This window comes from Pungitius pungitius, chromosome 1 (assembly GCF_949316345.1).
Source record: "Pungitius pungitius chromosome 1, fPunPun2.1, whole genome shotgun sequence".
Lineage (NCBI taxonomy): Eukaryota > Metazoa > Chordata > Actinopteri > Perciformes > Gasterosteidae > Pungitius > Pungitius pungitius.
The window spans coordinates 10,100,929-10,120,381 of NC_084900.1; the positions used below are offsets into that span (position 1 = coordinate 10,100,929).

The 19,453-nt window shown below is 42.9% G+C and overlaps 4 protein-coding genes and 1 long non-coding RNA gene across 11 annotated transcripts; 2 read left to right on the forward strand and 3 right to left on the reverse strand.

The window, feature by feature from the left end:
- On the forward strand, positions 1-2,906 carry LOC119223819 (uncharacterized). The gene is made up of 5 exons (XM_062561602.1): positions 1-976; positions 1,130-1,171; positions 1,250-1,360; positions 1,456-1,490; positions 2,753-2,906. The coding sequence occupies exons 1-5, from the start codon at positions 643-645 to the stop codon at positions 2,873-2,875; spliced, it is 645 nt and encodes a 214-aa protein (XP_062417586.1). The 5' UTR covers positions 1-642; the 3' UTR covers positions 2,876-2,906.
- Positions 2,907-3,623: 717 nt separating this feature from the next.
- On the reverse strand, positions 3,624-5,693 carry LOC119223818 (uncharacterized). Of its 2 annotated transcripts, XR_009955961.1 has the most exons (4): positions 5,525-5,693; positions 5,113-5,190; positions 4,861-5,039; positions 3,624-4,092 (listed from the first exon to the last, which is right to left on the reverse strand). It is a non-coding gene; the product is annotated as an uncharacterized LOC119223818 (long non-coding RNA). The 2 variants fall into 2 exon arrangements; XR_005120977.2 differs by having other exon boundaries at positions 4,018-4,092; positions 4,861-5,190.
- Positions 5,694-8,042: 2,349 nt separating this feature from the next.
- Positions 8,043-10,693, reverse strand: LOC119223278 (RNA-binding protein 4B-like). The gene is made up of 4 exons (XM_037480494.2): positions 10,559-10,693; positions 9,614-10,032; positions 8,868-9,520; positions 8,043-8,491 (listed from the first exon to the last, which is right to left on the reverse strand). The coding sequence occupies exons 2-3, from the start codon at positions 10,020-10,022 to the stop codon at positions 8,889-8,891; spliced, it is 1,041 nt and encodes a 346-aa protein (XP_037336391.1). The 5' UTR covers positions 10,023-10,032; positions 10,559-10,693; the 3' UTR covers positions 8,043-8,491; positions 8,868-8,888.
- A 1,085-nt stretch (positions 10,694-11,778) lies between these two features.
- Positions 11,779-13,338, forward strand: tifa (TRAF interacting protein with forkhead associated domain). 2 transcript variants are annotated; one of them, XM_037479189.2, is made up of 2 exons: positions 11,779-12,097; positions 12,201-13,338. In XM_037479189.2, the coding sequence occupies exon 2, from the start codon at positions 12,277-12,279 to the stop codon at positions 12,865-12,867; it is 591 nt and encodes a 196-aa protein (XP_037335086.2). In that variant the 5' UTR covers positions 11,779-12,097; positions 12,201-12,276; the 3' UTR covers positions 12,868-13,338. The 2 variants fall into 2 exon arrangements, with proteins under 2 accessions (XP_037335086.2, XP_037335085.2); XM_037479188.2 differs by having other exon boundaries at positions 11,873-12,097; positions 12,204-13,338.
- Positions 13,339-14,005: 667 nt separating this feature from the next.
- LOC119222479 (RNA-binding protein 4.1-like) lies at positions 14,006-18,285 on the reverse strand. Of its 5 annotated transcripts, XM_062561613.1 has the most exons (6): positions 18,171-18,285; positions 17,254-17,682; positions 16,515-17,159; positions 14,916-14,996; positions 14,582-14,679; positions 14,006-14,493 (listed from the first exon to the last, which is right to left on the reverse strand). In XM_062561613.1, the coding sequence occupies exons 2-3, from the start codon at positions 17,660-17,662 to the stop codon at positions 16,537-16,539; spliced, it is 1,032 nt and encodes a 343-aa protein (XP_062417597.1). In that variant the 5' UTR covers positions 17,663-17,682; positions 18,171-18,285; the 3' UTR covers positions 14,006-14,493; positions 14,582-14,679; positions 14,916-14,996; positions 16,515-16,536. The 5 variants fall into 5 exon arrangements, with proteins under 5 accessions (XP_062417597.1, XP_062417595.1, XP_037335084.2 ...); XM_062561611.1 differs by having other exon boundaries at positions 14,582-14,996; XM_037479187.2 differs by having other exon boundaries at positions 14,582-16,188.
- Positions 18,286-19,453: the final 1,168 nt, after the last annotated feature.

Consider the following 19,453-nt stretch of genomic DNA (forward strand, 5'->3'; position numbering starts at 1 on the left):
GGGTTAGAACAAGCCGGCGCATACAGTCGCTAAAGGAAGCCTCAGTGAGTTTCTATCAGGCGTTGACGACAAAAGTTTGGAATACGATGAGTTGTGAGTGAGAACCGTTTGACTGGTGGCCCTCAGGGATTCCTCCTCAGCATAGTGCTATTCACACCTTTAGTAGCGAGCAGATATTTTGCCACTTTCAATAAATGACACAGAAGTAGTGGACTGATGTGGACAGGTCAAAAGAGGTGGCTATAGGCAGCAGAATGGGAAATATTGTTTACCTATCGGACTGTCTGAGGCGCTTCTTTGCTTAAATTGCCTCTGGTAGAGAAACGAGGTTGTGAAAGGTTGGAGCTTCCTTACCCAATTGCCCGCCCCTTTTCAATAAGATCCCCTTTACAGGTTTATATTGTGCACTTGCTGTCACATGGTTAAATTCACAATGGAGGGAGTGAACCTAATTACAGCCTTGCTTCTGGGAAGCCTCAGTGAGTACTGATATTAAATTACCGTGATGGGCAAATACTATTTTAGTCCCTACATCATCCAGAAACTAAACTTAACTGCGCACAAATTGGTGATCTAATCTGATGTTTTGATGTCTCACAGCTGAGCAGTAAAACTGTTTTACTGCTTTCTGTTTCAGGCTGGATGTCTGTCTCTGTATCCGAGCCTCAGAAAGTTGTCCAGCCTGGTGAAGAAGTCACACTGACATGCATCAACATTTCCACCTATCCATCTCACACAGAGTGGTTCAGAGTGACCGGCAGGACCAAGCCCACCTGTGTCGCCTCTATGTACGGGTCTGATGGCAAAGTTTCGACCTGTGTGGGATTTGAACATGGATTTAAAATGAGCTCCGACAACATGACCATTTATCTTAAAATCGAGCAAGTGGATTTGTCTCACTCTGGACTGTATTTCTGTGGATTCTACAATGCCAGACATACAATCATTGCCAACGCAACTCTTTTGATTGTTCAAGGTAAGATTGTATTTCAACCATAGTTATAAGCTCATCATTTTAAAAGTACATCTCAGATATATTGTATGGGAAAGAAAAAAGAAAAAACAATACTGATGATTAATATTATTTTATTATAATTAAATGTTATTTTATATTTTATTTTTATGTTAGATAACAGTCAATCTGGTGGTGGAGCAGATTCTAATATTGAGAGTAAGTTCCTTCTTTTTTAAGGTGCAAATGATCAGAGCCTCTCATACAAATGTTAACTGTGTCTTCTTTTCCTCGTAGAAGGGCCTGATGGAATGACAAATCTAATGAGTGTGATCCTGGCAGGTCTAACTCTTTTCCTCATCATAGTTGTTATTGTTCTGGCTGTTAAAATCAAGAAACTTCAGACAGGTGCAGTGGACTTATAACATGTTTAGGAGACATCCAAAGCAAGATATATGGTCAGTAATAATGAACTGATGACACTTTTGTCTTTTGCTGTTTAGCTGTGAATGAAGAACCAGGAGCAGAAAGAAACAAGGTGAATCAACTCATTAGCTTATACTCTACTATGTTTGGTTGAATCGTTTGTCCCGAGCTGCTGAAGATCGTCTTCATTCATAATGGCGACTCGTAACAGCTCAGTGGCAATGTTTTTTTTTTCTTTTGCGCCACATAAGCCGTATTATAAAAGCAGTGTTAAGTATATGAAAGCTTATGCAGAAGGGGGATTGAGAACACTGGTGCTAGAGAAATTAATTTTTAAATATTATTCAAGAGTTCTCTCAAACGGCTCCTTTTATTTACCGAATATGATTTTACAAAGCAAACATTGCCCTAGGTTGTCTTTAGTAGTGTCATTATAGTAATAACAGTGGATCAGGACTGATACTCAGGCGCAGAGGAACGGGGCAACGAAAAAAATAATTAGTTTTGGATCTTTTACTGGCAAAAACTCTACTTTACAAAAGAAATCAAAGTAGCACAGGCATGAGCGGACTTGACACCCTGGAGAAAGCAAAAGGCCTGGCAACAAAAAACAGGCACAAACAAACTGCGTAGTTTGGTTCACATGAAAGCAGACCCTGTAAAAAGAAGAGTCACCAATGAATTGAAGCTTGGGGTCAGCGTGAGTCGGGATAGGGGCTGAACAGAACCGCTTCTTCAAGCCCTGAAAGGCCTGTTACGTGGATGTGAGAGCATGAAGAGGGGTTGCGGCTGTGGAGCTGTAACTACGGATAAAAGTTTGCAAACCCCAGGAACCTCTGGAACTGTTTGCAAGTCCCGGGTTGAGACCATTCTGCTACTGCATTAACCTTTGCCGAGTCCATTCCCACACTTCCTGAGGAATGGCCCCTCCGGTACATGAAATAAGGACTTTTCTTCCTTGACAACGAGCTGATTCCCAACCAGTCTTTGGAGCATATTGAATGTGCTCCTGCTCACATCTGGAAAGGATTAGTATGTCATCAAGATAGACAAACACAAATCTGTTGAGCGCATCGCGGAGTACATTGTTCACAAATAGTCAATTACAAGATGGTGAAAATTGTAATATAACCATTCTAAAAAACATCTTTTGACCTTTTTCATACATGTGTCCTCATGTTGTTTGTACAACCTCTGCTTTAATAACTAAACTGATTCATGTGTTTTTTAATCTCAATTACGCAACAACGGTGAGGTTGATTAAAAATCACGCCCCAGTATTTAGAAAACTTCTATTACATATAATTCCTTCGCTTGTTGACTCAGATTGTGTGTTTGTAACACAGATTGTGACTCTTTTTTTTTTTTTTACAGGATCTGCGCTCAGATGAACCGAACTACGCGGCTATAAGATTCCAGGTGAATCAAAAAAGAGGCCGAAGACCTGCATGTGAGAGGGAGCTGGAGACAAATGTTGTGTATGCTGCCACCAGATAATAGATTGTGGGTGACAAATACAATTGATGCTTTTCGAATTCATCTGCTGGTGTGATTTGATGTGGACGTTTAGTGACAGGAGCCACTGGTAATAAATACATTTTAAATATTTGTTTTCTCTCACTTGTGCTTTTTGCTGTCACTCAATAGTGTCTATACCTCCTTGCATCTGTGTGTTTTGTTTAATGTATGGTGGAGGATGATTCAGACAGGAGGGAGCAACGCAAACATCAAATAGACAGTGTAGAAGACAGTGTTGGTTGATAACCACTGCGCTTCTAACCATATGCAGTCACACTTCTGTGGAAAGCATGGGGGGAAGCTGAGAACTGAAGACCGAACAGAAAACTGGCCAACTTGTTAAAAACAAAATGAAACTAGCTGCTGCACTCAAACGTTTGTGAGAAATAGGTGAGACGGAAAGATACAATAAAACAATTCCACATTTAGAAGAAATCTTCCTTAATTTAAACAAACATACTGAGCTAAATTACCTTAAAAGTAACATCATGTCAGCCTCTGCTTTCGAAACGAAACCAAAAGTTGAAATGCAAATGGTACATCTTTACCAGAATATGCTCCTCTCAGTTTAGACCGTGCTCAGCCGTGATCTCAGGTTACAGCCTTAACTATTAGGTTATGGATGTTGTCTTGTTCACTGAAGTACTTCCGCTCAGATGACTAGATTAAGCAGCGAAAAGTAAGTAGCAAAAGTAGAAAGTAGAAAAAATGTAGAAATTGTGTTGGAACCACTGCTTAAATGTTTATTTATTAGTTTGAAGTTCATTACGTCCCTTCAATTGTCAACAGATCAGATCTTTCGATTATTGTCCTTTCAGAGACTAGTATGCTTGTACTTGATGATTTATTAGCTAATTTCTTTTTAATTGCACTACATTGCATCTTGTTTTTAGGACATTTCATTTCATTGTCACATAGACAGCTACAGGTAAAAACAAAGTATCCAAGCTTGCTCTCCACACTTGTTGAAGTCTGTATTTGTTTGGATACGCGGCCTTTCAAACTTTTTTTGACTCCATTTTAAACTGACAAAGTCAAAGTGTAAATGAAAATTACAAAAAGGGGTGGCTGGCCTGGCCGGGTATTTGTGCACATGTGGGCAACAACACCTCTTGTGTCTCCTCCCCCGTGTTATTTTCCACTGCGGTGAACACTTAGTGCACCAGCGAAAGCCACAGGAAGACTGGCCCTCTGCTCTGCAATAAAACCACAGGCAAACAAAAGCTTTAGTGTCGTCGCTGAAGATGTGATGTGACTTTTAGAATCCGCCAACCTGTTAATCCCTTTTCAAACTGTCCCTTTCTTTGCCGAACGCCACTGACCGATTTTCTCACACTCATTTCGATCTTTTACCCAAACGCCTCGTGCTTGCATTAAAAAGCGCCTTGAGCATTCTCACACCTGAGCCGACGTTTGACTTGTCTTCCTCATTTAGCTGAGACGCCTAAAAATGTATCACACAGCTCAACAGATACTCAATTTTATTTGGGGGGTAATTTGTTGTCTCTATTTCGGTCAAATAACACACAATTTTGAGAGTTGTGTGTAACCAGTTTGTAGTGATATGTATTTGTTGTTACTTGAGTCTTAAAGGATTTGTAAGTAGATTGTAAAGGATTACATACATTGACTACATCAAAAACACAACTCACACTTTAAAGGTGCTCAAATAACTGTCTACGATTCATCCATCCATCTTTTGTAGGCGTGTGACTCAGTAAGTATACAAAGATCTATTTTAAATGAATCTGCATTCAGAGTTAGGTCCCCCCCTGCCCCCTAATGGTTCGTTGCTTCAATGTCATTAAATTAATTGCTTTATGATATACAAACTATAAAATAATATTTTTTCCTTCTAAATGACATTATATTACCTCACTTTTCCGCTTCCGTTCATTTTTTTTATTTGACTTTAAAAAAATAGCAAACAAAATATTTCCCAACATTCCACAGCAGGATCATACCGTTTTTTGTATCTGATTATGTTCACATGATCAGTGGTGGATTTCCTCGTGTCTTCAAACTTTGAAGTGGGCTTCAAACCGCCTGCCGCCAGTATTTTGAGACACTCAACCCAGTCTCCATGGCCGTCCGTAGTGCTTGTAAGGCCCAGGACATCACTCCTTGCAACGACTGCCAGAAACTCAGAGGTGGGAAGCCCTTGTTTTGGTTATTGTGATAGAAAACCCTTTGTGTGACTTTTTGAAACTACCTACTTTCCCCTGGAGCAGCTGCAGGGCAACACTCAAATTCGCCAGCAGGTGGCAGTAGCGGGTTGGCAGGGATGACTGGCGCTGTAACACGTGTATGGGACAACTCAGACCAAGGTTGGCAGGACAGACAGTCGTTTTGAGCTTGTTTTTGACTGTTATCTTCACAATGTGTAACACACACTACACTAATTGTTAACACAATCCACAGATTCCCGGGCCACATTTAAGACCCCCCCCCCCCTCAAATAATCCCTTTACAGGGAGTAATCATCAACCGGGTCTGATAATTGAGGGTCAACTATTCACCTTCAGACTTTAAAAAGTTTAACTGACTTCCAAAATGAGGACACTTTTAAGGATTTATGGGGATGAATTGACAAGAGAAATGCTAAATTAAATATAAAAGTAGTCTTACCTGCACAGTTATCGTCCAACTCACAGCCACTCCGCTCAGCAGGTGCTCCTCCTTGACTCTCAACCTCTTTCAAGCTCTTCTGTTGCCACAGACAGTAGTTTACTTCTCCAACAAGATTCCTACCAAGTCTATTTCCTCCAGCAGTTGAAAAATCAAAGAGCTCGTTCGCCACAGTTTGGCTTTAGAAGTGGTTTCAAGTTTGTGTCCAAGTCAAAGTGCAAAGTGAACGATCGGAAGGTCTGCTGACCTTGAGTAACCTTGTTTGGGTAATCTGTCCGTTTCCATGACTTTCAGTGACACGCGTGCGTCTGTGCTTTCGTGAATGTGATGGAGAAGGAAGAGAGAAATATTTGTTTTCTCACATTTGTTAAGTTGGTCCCGGGTCATTTAGAGAATGTGCTGAGGACGGGGGCCTGGAGTGTGGGAGGAGACTTCATGGTCTGGGCAGTGAGCAGGAGACACCGCTAAATGTATACCTGGAAAATTGTTTGACTTATCTCCACCTTAGAAAAAGACCCAGCTGATTAAAATACCCAAACAGGAACAATGACAGTCGTTTGACAGAAAAAAGCCAGTGTGTTCTGAGCATTGTGAGTAGAATGAAACAAGAAGCTGAGTGTTGTGAATTAGTGCCATCAAGCAGACACAGATCCAGTCTACACACAGTCCATCACCATAGCCATTTCGCTTATTTCAGACTGGTGCAAAGAAAACATTCAAAATACACATGTAATCAATATTTTGAATATTTACACAAAACGAAAAAGAAAAAAGCGAATTATGAGATTTAAAACTTTTATACGTTCACGTTACATTTCCAAAAAACTGAAGTTTTGTGGAATAAAAGTTCTGACCCGGTTCTCCTGGGGTGTCTCCCCTCAAATGTCTGATTGTGCGTCATCTCATTTCATCTGGTTGTAACATTGTAATGCTTTGTGTATCTGGCAAGCAGGACAAGGCGGCCTGAGTGATGGCGGGGAGCAGTGAGGTCCGAGCACTGCGGTCCTACACCAGGCCCGGCTCGTTTTTGTCTTTGTCGTGAGAAACGGTGCCGTGAGTGATCGTAACATTTAAAGTCTATGCTGTTATAAAGTTTGTACCCTGGAAGAATAGAGCTGGCTCAGGTTTATGTCGGACGCACTAAATAGTAAAAAACGCATCCAACACAGCATACTTACATTCTTCAAGTATTATGGGACTGGGACTACGGAAACCTAACTTAGCAGTGTTCAAAATAAATCTTAGTCATATTAGATATGGAGGATGGGTGACATCTACTGACTACTATCAAATTAATATATCTGCACTTAAGTGACATTGGGAATACAACCTCATGAAAAATGTTTGTGGTCACGGTCATGTTCTGTAAGACCAACTAGGTCTATTCTAAAGGGAATCACAAATAACACAATGCATTAAAAACGGAAACAAGATGCTACTCATGAAAACACTAGAAAAGTGTAATGCCAGTACATTAGCGAACAGGGACACTGATTTAGTGATTTACATTTTATTCATACAAGTCAACTTAATCCAACTCAATGCAGAGAATGGTAAATAATTATTGTGTACAAATTAGTTCATTTCATTGTCAATGGATTTCATGTCAACAGGTTATAAATGTCTGCAAGACAGTGTTGAATTTACTTCTGCTTGTGTCCCAGGTCTGTTTTGTCAAACCAAGCATTCCTGACGGCTTCTCAGTAATGATTTCATTTGAAAAATGAAACTCTTGCAGGAAGATTAACATCCTGCATTCAGACATGTAGTCCACATTCCACTCAACAGCAATGCCTACAAATGGACTATACATGCAACTTAAAGTATTTCTCCAGAAAACACTGGCTCTAAAGAGGAACATAGCTGTCTTCATAATGAATATAAACATGGAAAGGGTACATGTGAGTGTGTGCATTCTGTGGTACTTGTGGCATCAGTAGTCCTTAAGACTTACCTGTTCACTCTGATGGTCTGCAGCAGCCTTTGATGTCCTCTCATCCCTGATTCAAGATAAACTAGTCCTCGTTAAGCAACCTCACCTGGTGGGAGTGCAGCAGGTGTACGGTGTTGCACCCTTCTTCCCTTTAGACCTAGAGTGAACAAGTCTCACATTTTTTACACTAAAAAGGGGAAAGGTTAAGATGTACGCGGGGAATGAGGAAGGCTGCATTGTTCCAAAGTCGGGAGATATTATTTAAATCAGCGGAACGAGTTCAGCAAGTTTTTTTTTCTAAACGTTTGAATAATGGTATTATTAAATATATGCGATTATCCTTTGAAGGTATTAGTGTTCGGAGAAATTTAAGCGGTTACACTGATGAGGGACTTTTTGAGCGCAAGGTAGGAGTTTGGGCACATTTGTGAACAACATTACTGCACAAATCCGTTTATTAAAAACAAGTACGACAATGGACAGGTACATGTGAACGCTTTGCGGTAACTGTCCTATCGACAGGGGCTTTCTACATTGGTCAAACCCATACGTCTTGGCAGTTTGAATTTTCACAGCAACACCACATGGCGTTTTTTTTTTTTCTCGATGGGAAAGCGTAACATAATGGAAACGACGTGCAGATTAGATCTAATTTCTAACATGATTTAGTCCATTTAAATCTACAACCATAAGTATCGCCTAGTCTGCTGCGGAAATCAGCAGCTTTCTACGGTCACACACAACATCAGAACACGATTTTTTTTAAACGTAAATGTACTAAATAAAAAAACGCCTAATTCAGACGTCAAGCATAAAAAAATAATACTACAGCACAATGACAAACTAAAACAACCAGAGGAGGGAGGGCGAGTAAAAACTGTCCCAAATTAATAAAAGAAAAATCAGACGTGGACGTCTGTAATTCGGTTCCTCCTGTGAGCATCGCAGTGGAACGCAACGCGCTCAGCCACAGACGAGAGGATAGTTTCACGAGCATCAGGAGGCGGCGAGCGGCGACGCAGTCGACGACGATCCTGAAAAAAGAGCAAATGACACAAATGAACCGCCTGCAACTGCTGGTATGAAGCACGCTGTTCCGTCTCAGAGATCTGAATGTGGCGTTCGGTATCGAGTCACGCTTACCCAGACCGGACACTTATTAGTCGGATTACGTCACAAATGTACTATTTTGATGATTTATTTTTTATTTTTATGTTAGCTGAACCCCAGGAGAGTGCACGGTCGTGCATTAGCAACGCATTTACTACTTCGTACGCATGCTTTTCCAAACCTTAGTTTTCCCCCCCACTGGGACTGGACCGTGCAGCGACAGGCTGCCTCTGCCTTCACAGGGACGCATGGCAGATTCAGGGAAGATATGAACACCAGTCTACCAGGACCTATTCTCACCTTTACGTGCCTGGGCCTTGCTTAATAAGCATATCGGGCAGGTGGTGGCGGAGGCAGCCGCTCTGCGTAGGGGTCCCTGGGGCGTGGAACTCCGTATCCCGGGACTCGGGAAACCGGACTGAGACGAGACCGCTCGTAGGGGAAGCCGTTATTAGCGGGGGGCATTGGCACGGCGGGCGCCCTCCTTAGAGGACTGCGATCTCGGGGGTAGTACGAAGCCGGGGGTGGTGGGAGGGGACGACGCTCATACGGGTCAAGCGGCGAGGGCATAAGACGGTCTCGGGCGACGGCTGAGGGGGGAGGGGGAGGAGGAGGGGCGCCGGCACGCTGGTCCTCGTAGGGAGCCATGCCATACGGACGAGCTCTGTATTTTTCATAGTAATCTACAACGCCGTATCTTTCTCTGTCCCCCTCGTAGGGACGTTCAGGATAAACTGCTCGTCTAGGCGGTGGGGGCGGCAGAGGAGGAGCGGGGTAACCTGGGGGCATGGGGCCGAGGCGGCCTCTCATATAGCCCGGTGGGGGAGGCTCGTGCCTCTCTCCTGGGTAGTGAGGAGGCCAATAGCCACCCCTGTCTGGGGGAGGAGGAGGGTAGTCCTCCCGTTCGTCATGTCGGGGACGGCTCTTAGAAATCTGGACATGGATGCGTTTGCCTAAAAGAAAAAACACAGATAAAAGAAAACGATTTGGTTCACTACATCAAAAGGATCACAACCACAGCATTTAACGTTACAAGCCTCTCTCACCTTGAAATTCAGTGTTGTCCATTCCCTTGATGGCATCCATGGCCTCGTCAGAGTTGGACATGTGAACAAAAGCAAAATTCTTGACTACAGCACACTCTGTGACTGAGCCGTACTCTTCAAAGAGAGCACGGAGCTCGTCGTCTGCGCCCTTTTCTACGTTAGCTACGTGGAGTTTGACTGAGCCCTGGTTCTTCCCATGGCTGGCCTCCACGTTGATCGGTGTGCCGTGAAGCTTGTGGAGGTGCAGGACCTTAATGGCCTTGGTGGCGGCCTTGCGGTCATCCATGTGGATGAAGGCATAGTTCTTTATGATGGCACATTCTGTGACTGTGCCATGCTCAGAAAACAGTGCCTTGATTTCCTCCTGGTCCGCCTCTCTGGGAAGGTTTCCCACAAAAATCTTCACCATTGTTAGAGGTCTGTTTCAGAGCAGAAGAGAGAAAATTGAATGTAGGACTGAGGGACAAAAACATTAAAAATTGCACCCACAATATGTGAACGGTATGGTGTTAGTTACAATATAAATAAACAGTTTATCTACACACAGATATTTTTATCCGATACTAGTGCCCCCGGCTACAAATGAAATTGGCCTGTAAATTTAGAAAATGGCGGATGTCAGTTTTACGCTGCAAGTAAGAGTCTAAATTCACAAAATGTTTGGTGTGAAAAAACGCCTATGTTACGTGTTATTACTATAACGCGGCTATATACAGCACAACACATTTACTGGTCCAGGTTAATGAAATGTTGTTAGTGCTAGCGGTTAGCTTGCCAGTCAAGTCACGCTATGACACAAAGCGCCGCTGTCCATACTCGCACAAACGTAACGTTGAGTTATGGCGTTGAGCTCAACTACAAATATTCCAGATTAGTAAATATTTCGGGATTTGTATCGCCCCGAATTATATAAGCAAATGAATGGTCTGTTAGGCTCAAGTTTACCTTTATATCATGCGGCCTCGACAAATGAATCAAACCGCTTTGAGCAGCTTTCCTTAAACTAAGTCGATTTCCGCTTAGCTTTTCTCCGCTTTGCAATATCCTGCTCGACTGCTATGGGCAATGACCCGCCCTCCTCTGCTTCTGATTGGCCGTATCTCGTTACCGTCCTTGTTGGATTGGTTAAGTTTAAACTCCAAGCTTGAGATTCGTTAGGTTCGAGGTAAATATAAAACGGTAAGCCAATCTCGAGGCAGAGGGGGTGGGTTATTAATTCTTCTTCGTGTGCTTCACAACCAAAACCAGCAGTCAATCCATAATATCTATGATATCACCGCCCACTGTGGTTTAATGGATAATGTCCACAGAAGTGTAACTTTCGCATCCACCTTGTTTTATGCTGTGGATACCATGCAAGGGATTTAGTAAAAAGTACCGTGTGCGTATTGATTGACGTGTAACACAAATACGTCTCCTTAATCAAGTATGCTGACGAGTTACAAAACGAACCGACAAAACAGGCCATCCGCTGGTTTACTGACAAGATTACCCCAAAAATGTAATAATGTATTTGTTATACTACCATTTACTTCTTCATTAAACCTGGCACTACGTGAATATAAGTTATAGAATAGAAGCAATAAGTTCTGATAACCAATCGTCCTGTGTTAATATGTGACTATTCATTGCAGAGTTTATAGTTTCCCGCAACTGTTGTATGTTTTTCTTCCAATCTCACTGGTGGAAAAAAAGGATGACCGAGCACATACACGGTATAAATATAAACTACAGGGTGTTTCTGTTTCACATTGCATCAGCGAGGGACTTTCTGTAGTGAAATGGAACGTTCACGGGCTGATCTTAAAATGGTATTTTAGAGAACGGCCAGGTTTATGATACTTGCGCTCAGTCTTCTAATCTAAATTTTGTCATTTAGATACAATATGATGATGAAAATAAATGCCCAATGAATTTATGCCCAGTATTATGAAACTGAAATGTATTCAGTTCTAATTATACAAACAGATATATCTGCCAATCCCTTTTCAGAAGCGTGAATGGGTTACTTGTTGCCATTTGTCTTAATAAAAGATGATTAACATCAAATTGTCTTAATTGAACTGAATTTTTGTACATTCTCTGCACCTAAATGTTGCCATGACATTGGGAAATAATTTGATTGCTCAAAAAACATTTGAATTGATCGGATGGTCATCATACGTTTCAATTGCGTTATTCAGTGGTAAATTTGCTACTAGAGTGGCGAACTGAGAAAACCCCCTATTCAGTTTCCAAACGCCTCATTTAGATGTTCGTCGTTTACGCGTTGGCACCTGAAAGCAGCATTGCTTTGGGTCTTGTGAAGATGACGAAACTCGGAAGATCAGGTCAGCAGCTTGAAAACAAAGCAGCGACGCAAAGCCTCTCCCACCACCAGCACCGTTACTTGGTCTCCTCTAAGTCACACGACATATGTGCTCCCTCGCGTCTCTGGACTGGGTCAAAGCGTCTCCTACATTCAACTAGAACCTCAACATACCGGTAAGACACGTCTTTTACAGCAGCAATTCAAGTGTTACTTAAGTTTGGACTGGTAACATACACCGCCTCACTGAATTCCTAAAATTTTCTTCTCCTGTCCCAGCAGCCTCTCATTTTCAGGAGGTCGATAGGTCAATCTGTCCTCGGGCTGATTTCACCAGGAGCTATTCCTTTCCACGATGAATGTGTCCCAGACAATGGAGACAGAGGAGGACCTCCTGACTTGCCTCCACATCAAACTTTACCACCCTCAGCAGAGTTCTAAGGGCCTTTACGGGCTGCTTCCTCTGGGGACCAAGAGCAGACACCCAGCCGATGAGCCTCTCAGGCTGGGACGTGACGGCCAGGTCTGCACCTTCGCCCTTGTCGACGTCCGGGTGTCCCGCAAGCAGCTGGCCCTCCTCGCATACCGCAGCCCGCAGAGCCCAGACACACTCTTCTCCGTCCAGAACCTGAGCCAGAGGGGGCGGCTGGCGGTGAACAGCGCCACGCTGGACTACTTGGAAAGGATGGACCTGCCCGACAAGGCCCTGATCCGGTTCGGGGAGTATGAGATGCTGATCACACGGGAGTCTGGCGAGGCCAAGGGGAGTTTCGAGGTAGACTTTGAGGTGCTGGCAGTACCTCCGTCCAGGGAGACATGCACAAGCGTGCCCAGCACGACGGCAGTCATGGAGACGGGTGGCCTCATGGTGACCAGCTACCCAGGAGAACTCAGAGTGGGGCTACTTGGCCCCTTGGAGACAGATGAGACCATCTTGTATGATTAGTAATGTTGCGTTTTAACATAGTCATTGGTTTTCATCTGAAGCGATACTTCTGTTACAAAGTATTATTTTACATTTATTGTATGTCTGTATATATGTTACTCCATGTCTATAGATTACAAAGCTGTCATTTTAATACATCACCTACTTTTAAATACACTAAATGCTGTGACTTATTGAAGTGGTTCATGTCATTTTCAACGTGAGCACATTAAACTGTTTCTTTCTTTGTGCGCACTTTGTGACTCAGTTCAGTAAAACTACCCCATATATCAATAAAGCATATGTTGAAATATGTAACTAGAATATTAACAACATTCAGTTGAAAACAGTATATTTAAAGTAGTTGTTTGTAACACAAAGCTTTTAGATGAATATGTAGTGGAGTAATTTCAATTTAAGTAGTGGAATTAGGTAGTGTTGTAAGGAAATTCTGAAGTACAAGTACCATAACTAATTAAGTACAACACTTGAGTACTTAGTTATTTAACACCTTTTTTCCTAGCAGTTGCTTATCAGATTCAGCATGAAGTGATGTTCAGTTGGGGGGATCTTCAGTTATGGGAAATCTGTTTACGGTTTGAACAAAGTCCAGTTTTTATAGAGAATCTTCAAACGTCTCTTGTTAATTTAACAAGCAGGACAGTAATGTGAGATCTTTTATCTCCTCCTGGAAGCAGATGGGCAGGGTTTAAGTAGAACAACTGCACCCTTGAGGAAGCTCATATAGTGACAAAAGCTCAGACAATGATGGCTGGACCAGTCTAGCAAGTCCTATGCGACCAATGGTCAACAGTAAGAACACGCCAAACAACACGGGTGTTTTACCGAAATCTGAGCGCCGCAGAGGGAGGGTGCTAGAAACAAGATGCCACATTTGAACTGCAATAACCAGTAGGCAAACAACTCACTTCCCCCCACTACTTATTCTTTAACAGATGTGGGAGGATTTCTTTTCCGCTTCCCTTTTGAGTCACGTACAGACGCCTTGGTCTTGGAACAAAATCTATCCAGCCGCGGCTGGGTACTTAGCCAGGATTGATGATATCCAATATTTCTGGGAAATCTAATAAATACCCCATGATTGATATAAAATATATACACAAATAAAAAATATATAAAAACTTTGCTACTACTGTAACACAATTCAGACTGATTTATATAAACATCACTATGTCAACACCTTTACATCAAGGCGAAAGATACCCTTGCTTCTGTATGCTTAATAAAATATAAAGGCAAGTGAAGTTTGTCTAAATAAAGTAGAAGACCAACATGTTTTCAAACTGAATAATGTAATTCAATAAAGGAAATTTATTAGGTGTATAAATCCATCGAAATAAATGCTACAAAGAAACAAATACATTTTGTGTAGGTCATGCCACAAATAACCAATGTGGTTTAGCGATACATGTAGATTGTGGTGGTTTGAGGGAGCCGTCAGTTTGAGACGTCTCAAGTTCATAAGAGTCAATCCCAATTGGGACCTGTAGGGATGATCCAACCAGTTATTTTGGTTTCATCAACAGCAGCAGAGAAACCAGTGAAGGGGTTTTCCCCGGTCTGGACATTCCCTCCGGATTCCCCAACGGACACAAAAAACCTTCACTTTTGGAGCAAATTCACTTCCTGTAAAAAAATTAAAAAAAGATTCACTTAAAGCTCACCAAATTGATAGGTCTGTTGTGGACTTCGTAGTGAAATTGTGTTGCTTTACCTTAAAATACATGGACGTCTGAGCACATCTTTCCCCAAATCATGACGTTGAGGTAATTCACTCCATGGGTCGTTGCAGTTGACAGAGCAGAAGGCGGCCTGGAGACAAAGACAGTCAGAGAAGCCACTCATCCCACCAGAGCTTTGCTACCTCATACTCTATTATTAACAAAGGAAGACAAATGTGACTTTTTATGCTGTGCTGGTAAAGTTAAATGTTCTGATCTTTAAAATAAATATTCAAACTGCATATCATTACAAAAACACAAGAGGGAGTCAGGAGACAATTTGTCACATTAGAAAGTGGTGTTTAAGATTAAAAAAACAATGCCTACCTTTGTTCCCTTGGAGGCTGCACATCTTCCTCCTCCGAGGACTTACCATGATCTGGTATCTCCTGCACCGAGCCTAACAACCTACAAAGAGCAAAAACACTAAGAACACCAACACTGCATGCAATTTGTGGTACAAATGTATAGCTGACAATAGCTGGATGTGGGACTGTAGTGAGAACTCAATGGACAGAGAAATGAAAAGATTTCACTCAACAATTGTCGCGAGACGACAGAAACATGACCTGAACTGATGGGCTTGGCACAAGGCAGGCAACGGTTGCTAAGGACACACGCAGCTCCATGCGAGTCGGGGGCGACGCGCCGCAGCAGATGGACAGGCGTGGAAACGTCAGCATCTAAATCTACTTTATCTACCGTCAAACACTGGGGAAAATGGTGATGAATTCAACCGTCAACGTTAGCCGCTCTGATTATTTATCCCCTGCACGCCGCCTCGCTTTGCATCGCAAGCTCGGTTGCTCAGGTGACGGTGACTTTGAGAGCAGTTTGGAGTCGCAAACAACTGACCACACACCCCACCATGTGTCAAAGGGGAGTGGAGGGTTTAATGCCCGGGTATTACAGAGTACACATCTGGACCGGTGAATGGCGGACAAGTTGGGACTAAAGAGGCCTAGCCCAACGAGGAATGACTTGACAGTTAAAAACGGAGTGTTTTGTTTGATTGTTTTTATTAAAAACCCTTCAAAGGAAAAGCAACGTGTAAAGTAAATAAAATCAAACATAATGGTGCTATATTCTTTTTTCGCAAGAAAAGAACACAAAGTTTAAAAAAAGAACAAAACCAAACTTTTGATTCGTCATGCCACTACACTGAATAATTTTGATTTCGTGACCAAACGTTGGTTAAAGACTAAATTTTTTTTTTTAATTTGAATGACTTCCCTTATGAAATTATGTCAGTTTACCAGAGTCCATATCTATTTAGAAAGATTTATGAGCGGAGGGCTTTCTGCCATTAACAGTACTGCGTCTCACTGAAATATACTAAGCACCTCAGACAGCAACCTTTCCTGCTAAACAAATAAAGTATTTCAATAGTAAAACAAGCAAGAGGAACAGAAGAAGCATAAACAGCTCAGAAAAATACGTGAACTGTAGACATGGAATCATATGTTTTAAAGTATGGGGGCTGTCTGCAATACAGTATCTTCCAGTAAGTCTCAGGCGAACGCAACGCAATCCGCCAAAGACGAGGGGGATGTATAGCGCCACGCACATCAGCAGACGACGATCTTGTCATATTCTAAACCTGGAAAGAGAGCACACCACACATGTCAAGGAGCGGGTTTTAGTCAGGAGCCGCGCAAGACTGATCTCTGATGTTAAAGCAACAATATATTGGGTAATGTTAAAGTTCTTTATTATTGATCTCTTGTCGGACTAGATCTACAGGAATTAAGAGGTCTGGCAGATGGTGATGGGTGCAAACGTGGTTCCTTTTCAACTTACTAATTAAGCACATTGATTTCAAAGGTAGTTACATGTTTGGACACGTTATCATGCCTATATACGGTATTAATGCAAGTATTAATGCTAGAGCCATCGTGTCAGAATCCGTCCGCTCACTGTTCTCACCTTGAATTGCGCTCTTGTGGGCCTAGTAGCCCGGATATCGAGGGGGCGGCGGCGGTGGCTGTGTCCCGTCCGAGAAGGGGTCCCTGGGGCGGGGAGCTGCAAACATCGGCCCTGCATAGATCGGAGCCCTGGCCAGCGGGGAGAGCCGGGACCTCTCGTAGGGGTACCCGTTAGTAGCAGACATCGCAGGCGGAGGCGGGGCTCGTCTGATGGGGCTCCGGTCTCTGGCCATGTAGGAGGGTGGTGCAGGAGGAGGCCGGTCGTACGGGCTAGGGCCCCCCATTCCGAGGCGTTCCCTGACCAGGGCCGAGGGAGGAGGCGGAGGAGGGGGGTTGGAGGTGGGGCGCCTGTCATCGTAGCCCCCTACGCCGTATGGACGGGCTCTGTATTTCTCGTAGTAGTCAACCATCCCGTAGGGGTCTGCGTCGCCATAGCCGCGGTCGGGATACGCAGCTCGTCTCGGGGGAGGGGGCGGCGGAGGCAGAGGAGGGTAAGCCGGCATGTGGTCTCTGTAGGGAGGCTCGGGCCTGTCCCCCGGGTAACGAGGAGGATAGTAGCCTCCTCTGCCCGGCGGAGGTGGATATTCCTCGTCCTCGGGTCCCCCTCTGGGTCGGCTTTTTGATACCTGAACATGTATGCGCTTTCCTATGAGAGAAAATGTATGTTTCTCAAAATCCAGAAAAGCAGAACACCCAAATGTATGTCACCCTACCAAAAAGAAAAAAACTTGCAATCCTACCTTGAAAATCTGTGTTATCCAGGCCCTTTATGGCATCCATGGCTTCATCAGAGTTGTCCATGTGTACAAAGGCAAAGTTCTTGACAATGGCGCACTCTTTGACTGTGCCGTACTCTTCAAACAGCACACGGAGCTCATCGTCGAAGCCTTTTTCTACATTGGCTACGTGGAGCTTCACGGGGCCCTGGTTCTTCCCTCTGCTGGGCTCCACATTGATGGGTCTGCCATCCAGCTTGAAGAGATGGAGCTCACGGATGGCTTTGGTGGCGGACTTCCGGTCGTCCATGTGGACGAAAGCGTAGTTTTTAAACTTGGCGCTTTCGGTCACTGTGCCATACGGAGTAAACAGGGCTTCAACGTCTTCCTTCCCGGTGTCCTGAGACAGGTTGCCAATGAAGATCTTGACCATGGTTGCGCCAGTGTAGTTCTCTAAAACGGAAAGACAGTGTGAGACCACACAGGCCACCGTGTATCAGGAGCGAGCAACCAGTGAGAGCGAATGGTGGATCCGTAACGTCATTATCAGGAAATAGACACTTGTAATCGAGAAGACCGCGAGCTCAGGGAAAACAGCAATATTAATCTTTGTCCATATTGAACTTTAGCCTTTACTGAAGCAGCTGAACGACGTTAACCACAGCTAACGCATTAAAAAAGCTCGAGTATTAGAAGTTCCCGTGTTTTCGCTTCCTGGTCAGAGAGCTTCTAGCCAGGCTGGTTGCATATGAATGGCTTCTATTAGCAAGCTAGCATTAGCTTAGTTAGCCATTTTGTCTCGTGTGACTAACCGATTTAAAGCATGATCGGTCACTGATATAGTAAGCAGTTACGGTTGAAACACATTCAATTACTTGTTAGCCAAGGTCAAAGCAACGAATGGGGGAAGGCCTATATTTTTAAAAACTAACGTTACTCACCTCTTTCTTCTGTTCGCCGCCACAACGAAGTCGAAACTCCCCAGAATAAGATTCAGTGGATTACCAGCTGGCGATAAACGCAAACATAGAAATCTGATTGGTGGATGGACGTGTCGCTCTAAAACTACGGGCTGTGATTGGCTGAAGATTTGAAGGTCTGCTTTATGCGGAAAGGTGTTTCATCATGGCTGCTCGCTCAGAAAGTTTTTTTTTCAATTTTCAACTATTTCCAGGTGAATTACGACCACTTTATTTTCTTTCAATTATATTTATATTTGTTTTGCTTTCACATATGGATATATTTGATTGAAGCCATATAGTTGCTTTATCGTTTGCCACATTACATTATATACAGGAGGTGATCAAGGATTCGATCACCATGTTAGTTGAACATTTTGTCAGTGGAGAATAAATGAGTTTACCTGTTACATTATACAATGAAAGAGAGACCACGGTTGAACGGATTTAAGGACGATATATGATGTATGTGTCTACATCATGCGTTTGAGGGTATTCCATTGTTCCAGTCAAAATATTGATTAGTGCAGTTTTAATGTGTGTGTGTATAACCTTATAGACTAGTTGCAAGAGGAATGTAAATCTTTTTTAACTGAAATTATAGTTACCGTAAACATTGTTAGAACATTTTTTCTTGTGGGAATAAAACAAGTGCACGCTGCACCTGAATTTCATCTGGGCAGAAAAGACTAATCTAACTTTAGATGTTCAGATTTGGATCAAAACCACTATATGAATGCAGTTATTACACAGTAAATCCATGTATGTAAATGAATTACCGGCAATTTGTAAATTTTGTCAAAATATAAAGGTACGGAAATAAGGTGAATACTTAGTTAAGATTCCTGCTTTTTTATTTATAAATACTTATAGATGGTTCAAATGTAACTTGCATCCTCCTCAAAAAAGCTTGTGTAAGAATTGATTAATCCCAAAAGCAAAATTAAAAAGTATTCCTGAAGGATACTTGTTTTAGGGCTTACCATGCTGCCATAAAACTGGGACGGGTGAAGCTGGGTAGCCAACAAATGCAGCATGTCCACTGGGTCGCAGACATGCAGTCCTTCTTACCAAATTCCCCTCACTGCGGGTATTTTCGTGTCACACTCCTGTCCGCCGTCACAGTGGTACTTTAATCATTTTTTTTTTTTATTGGAAAGGGCAGAGTTTCTCACCTCTTTCATTGAAGTGGATTTGTTTTTCTGTTAACGTGTCAAAAAATGTACTGTGTTTCAAAAAAAAAAATTTAAAGGCAGCAGAAATTC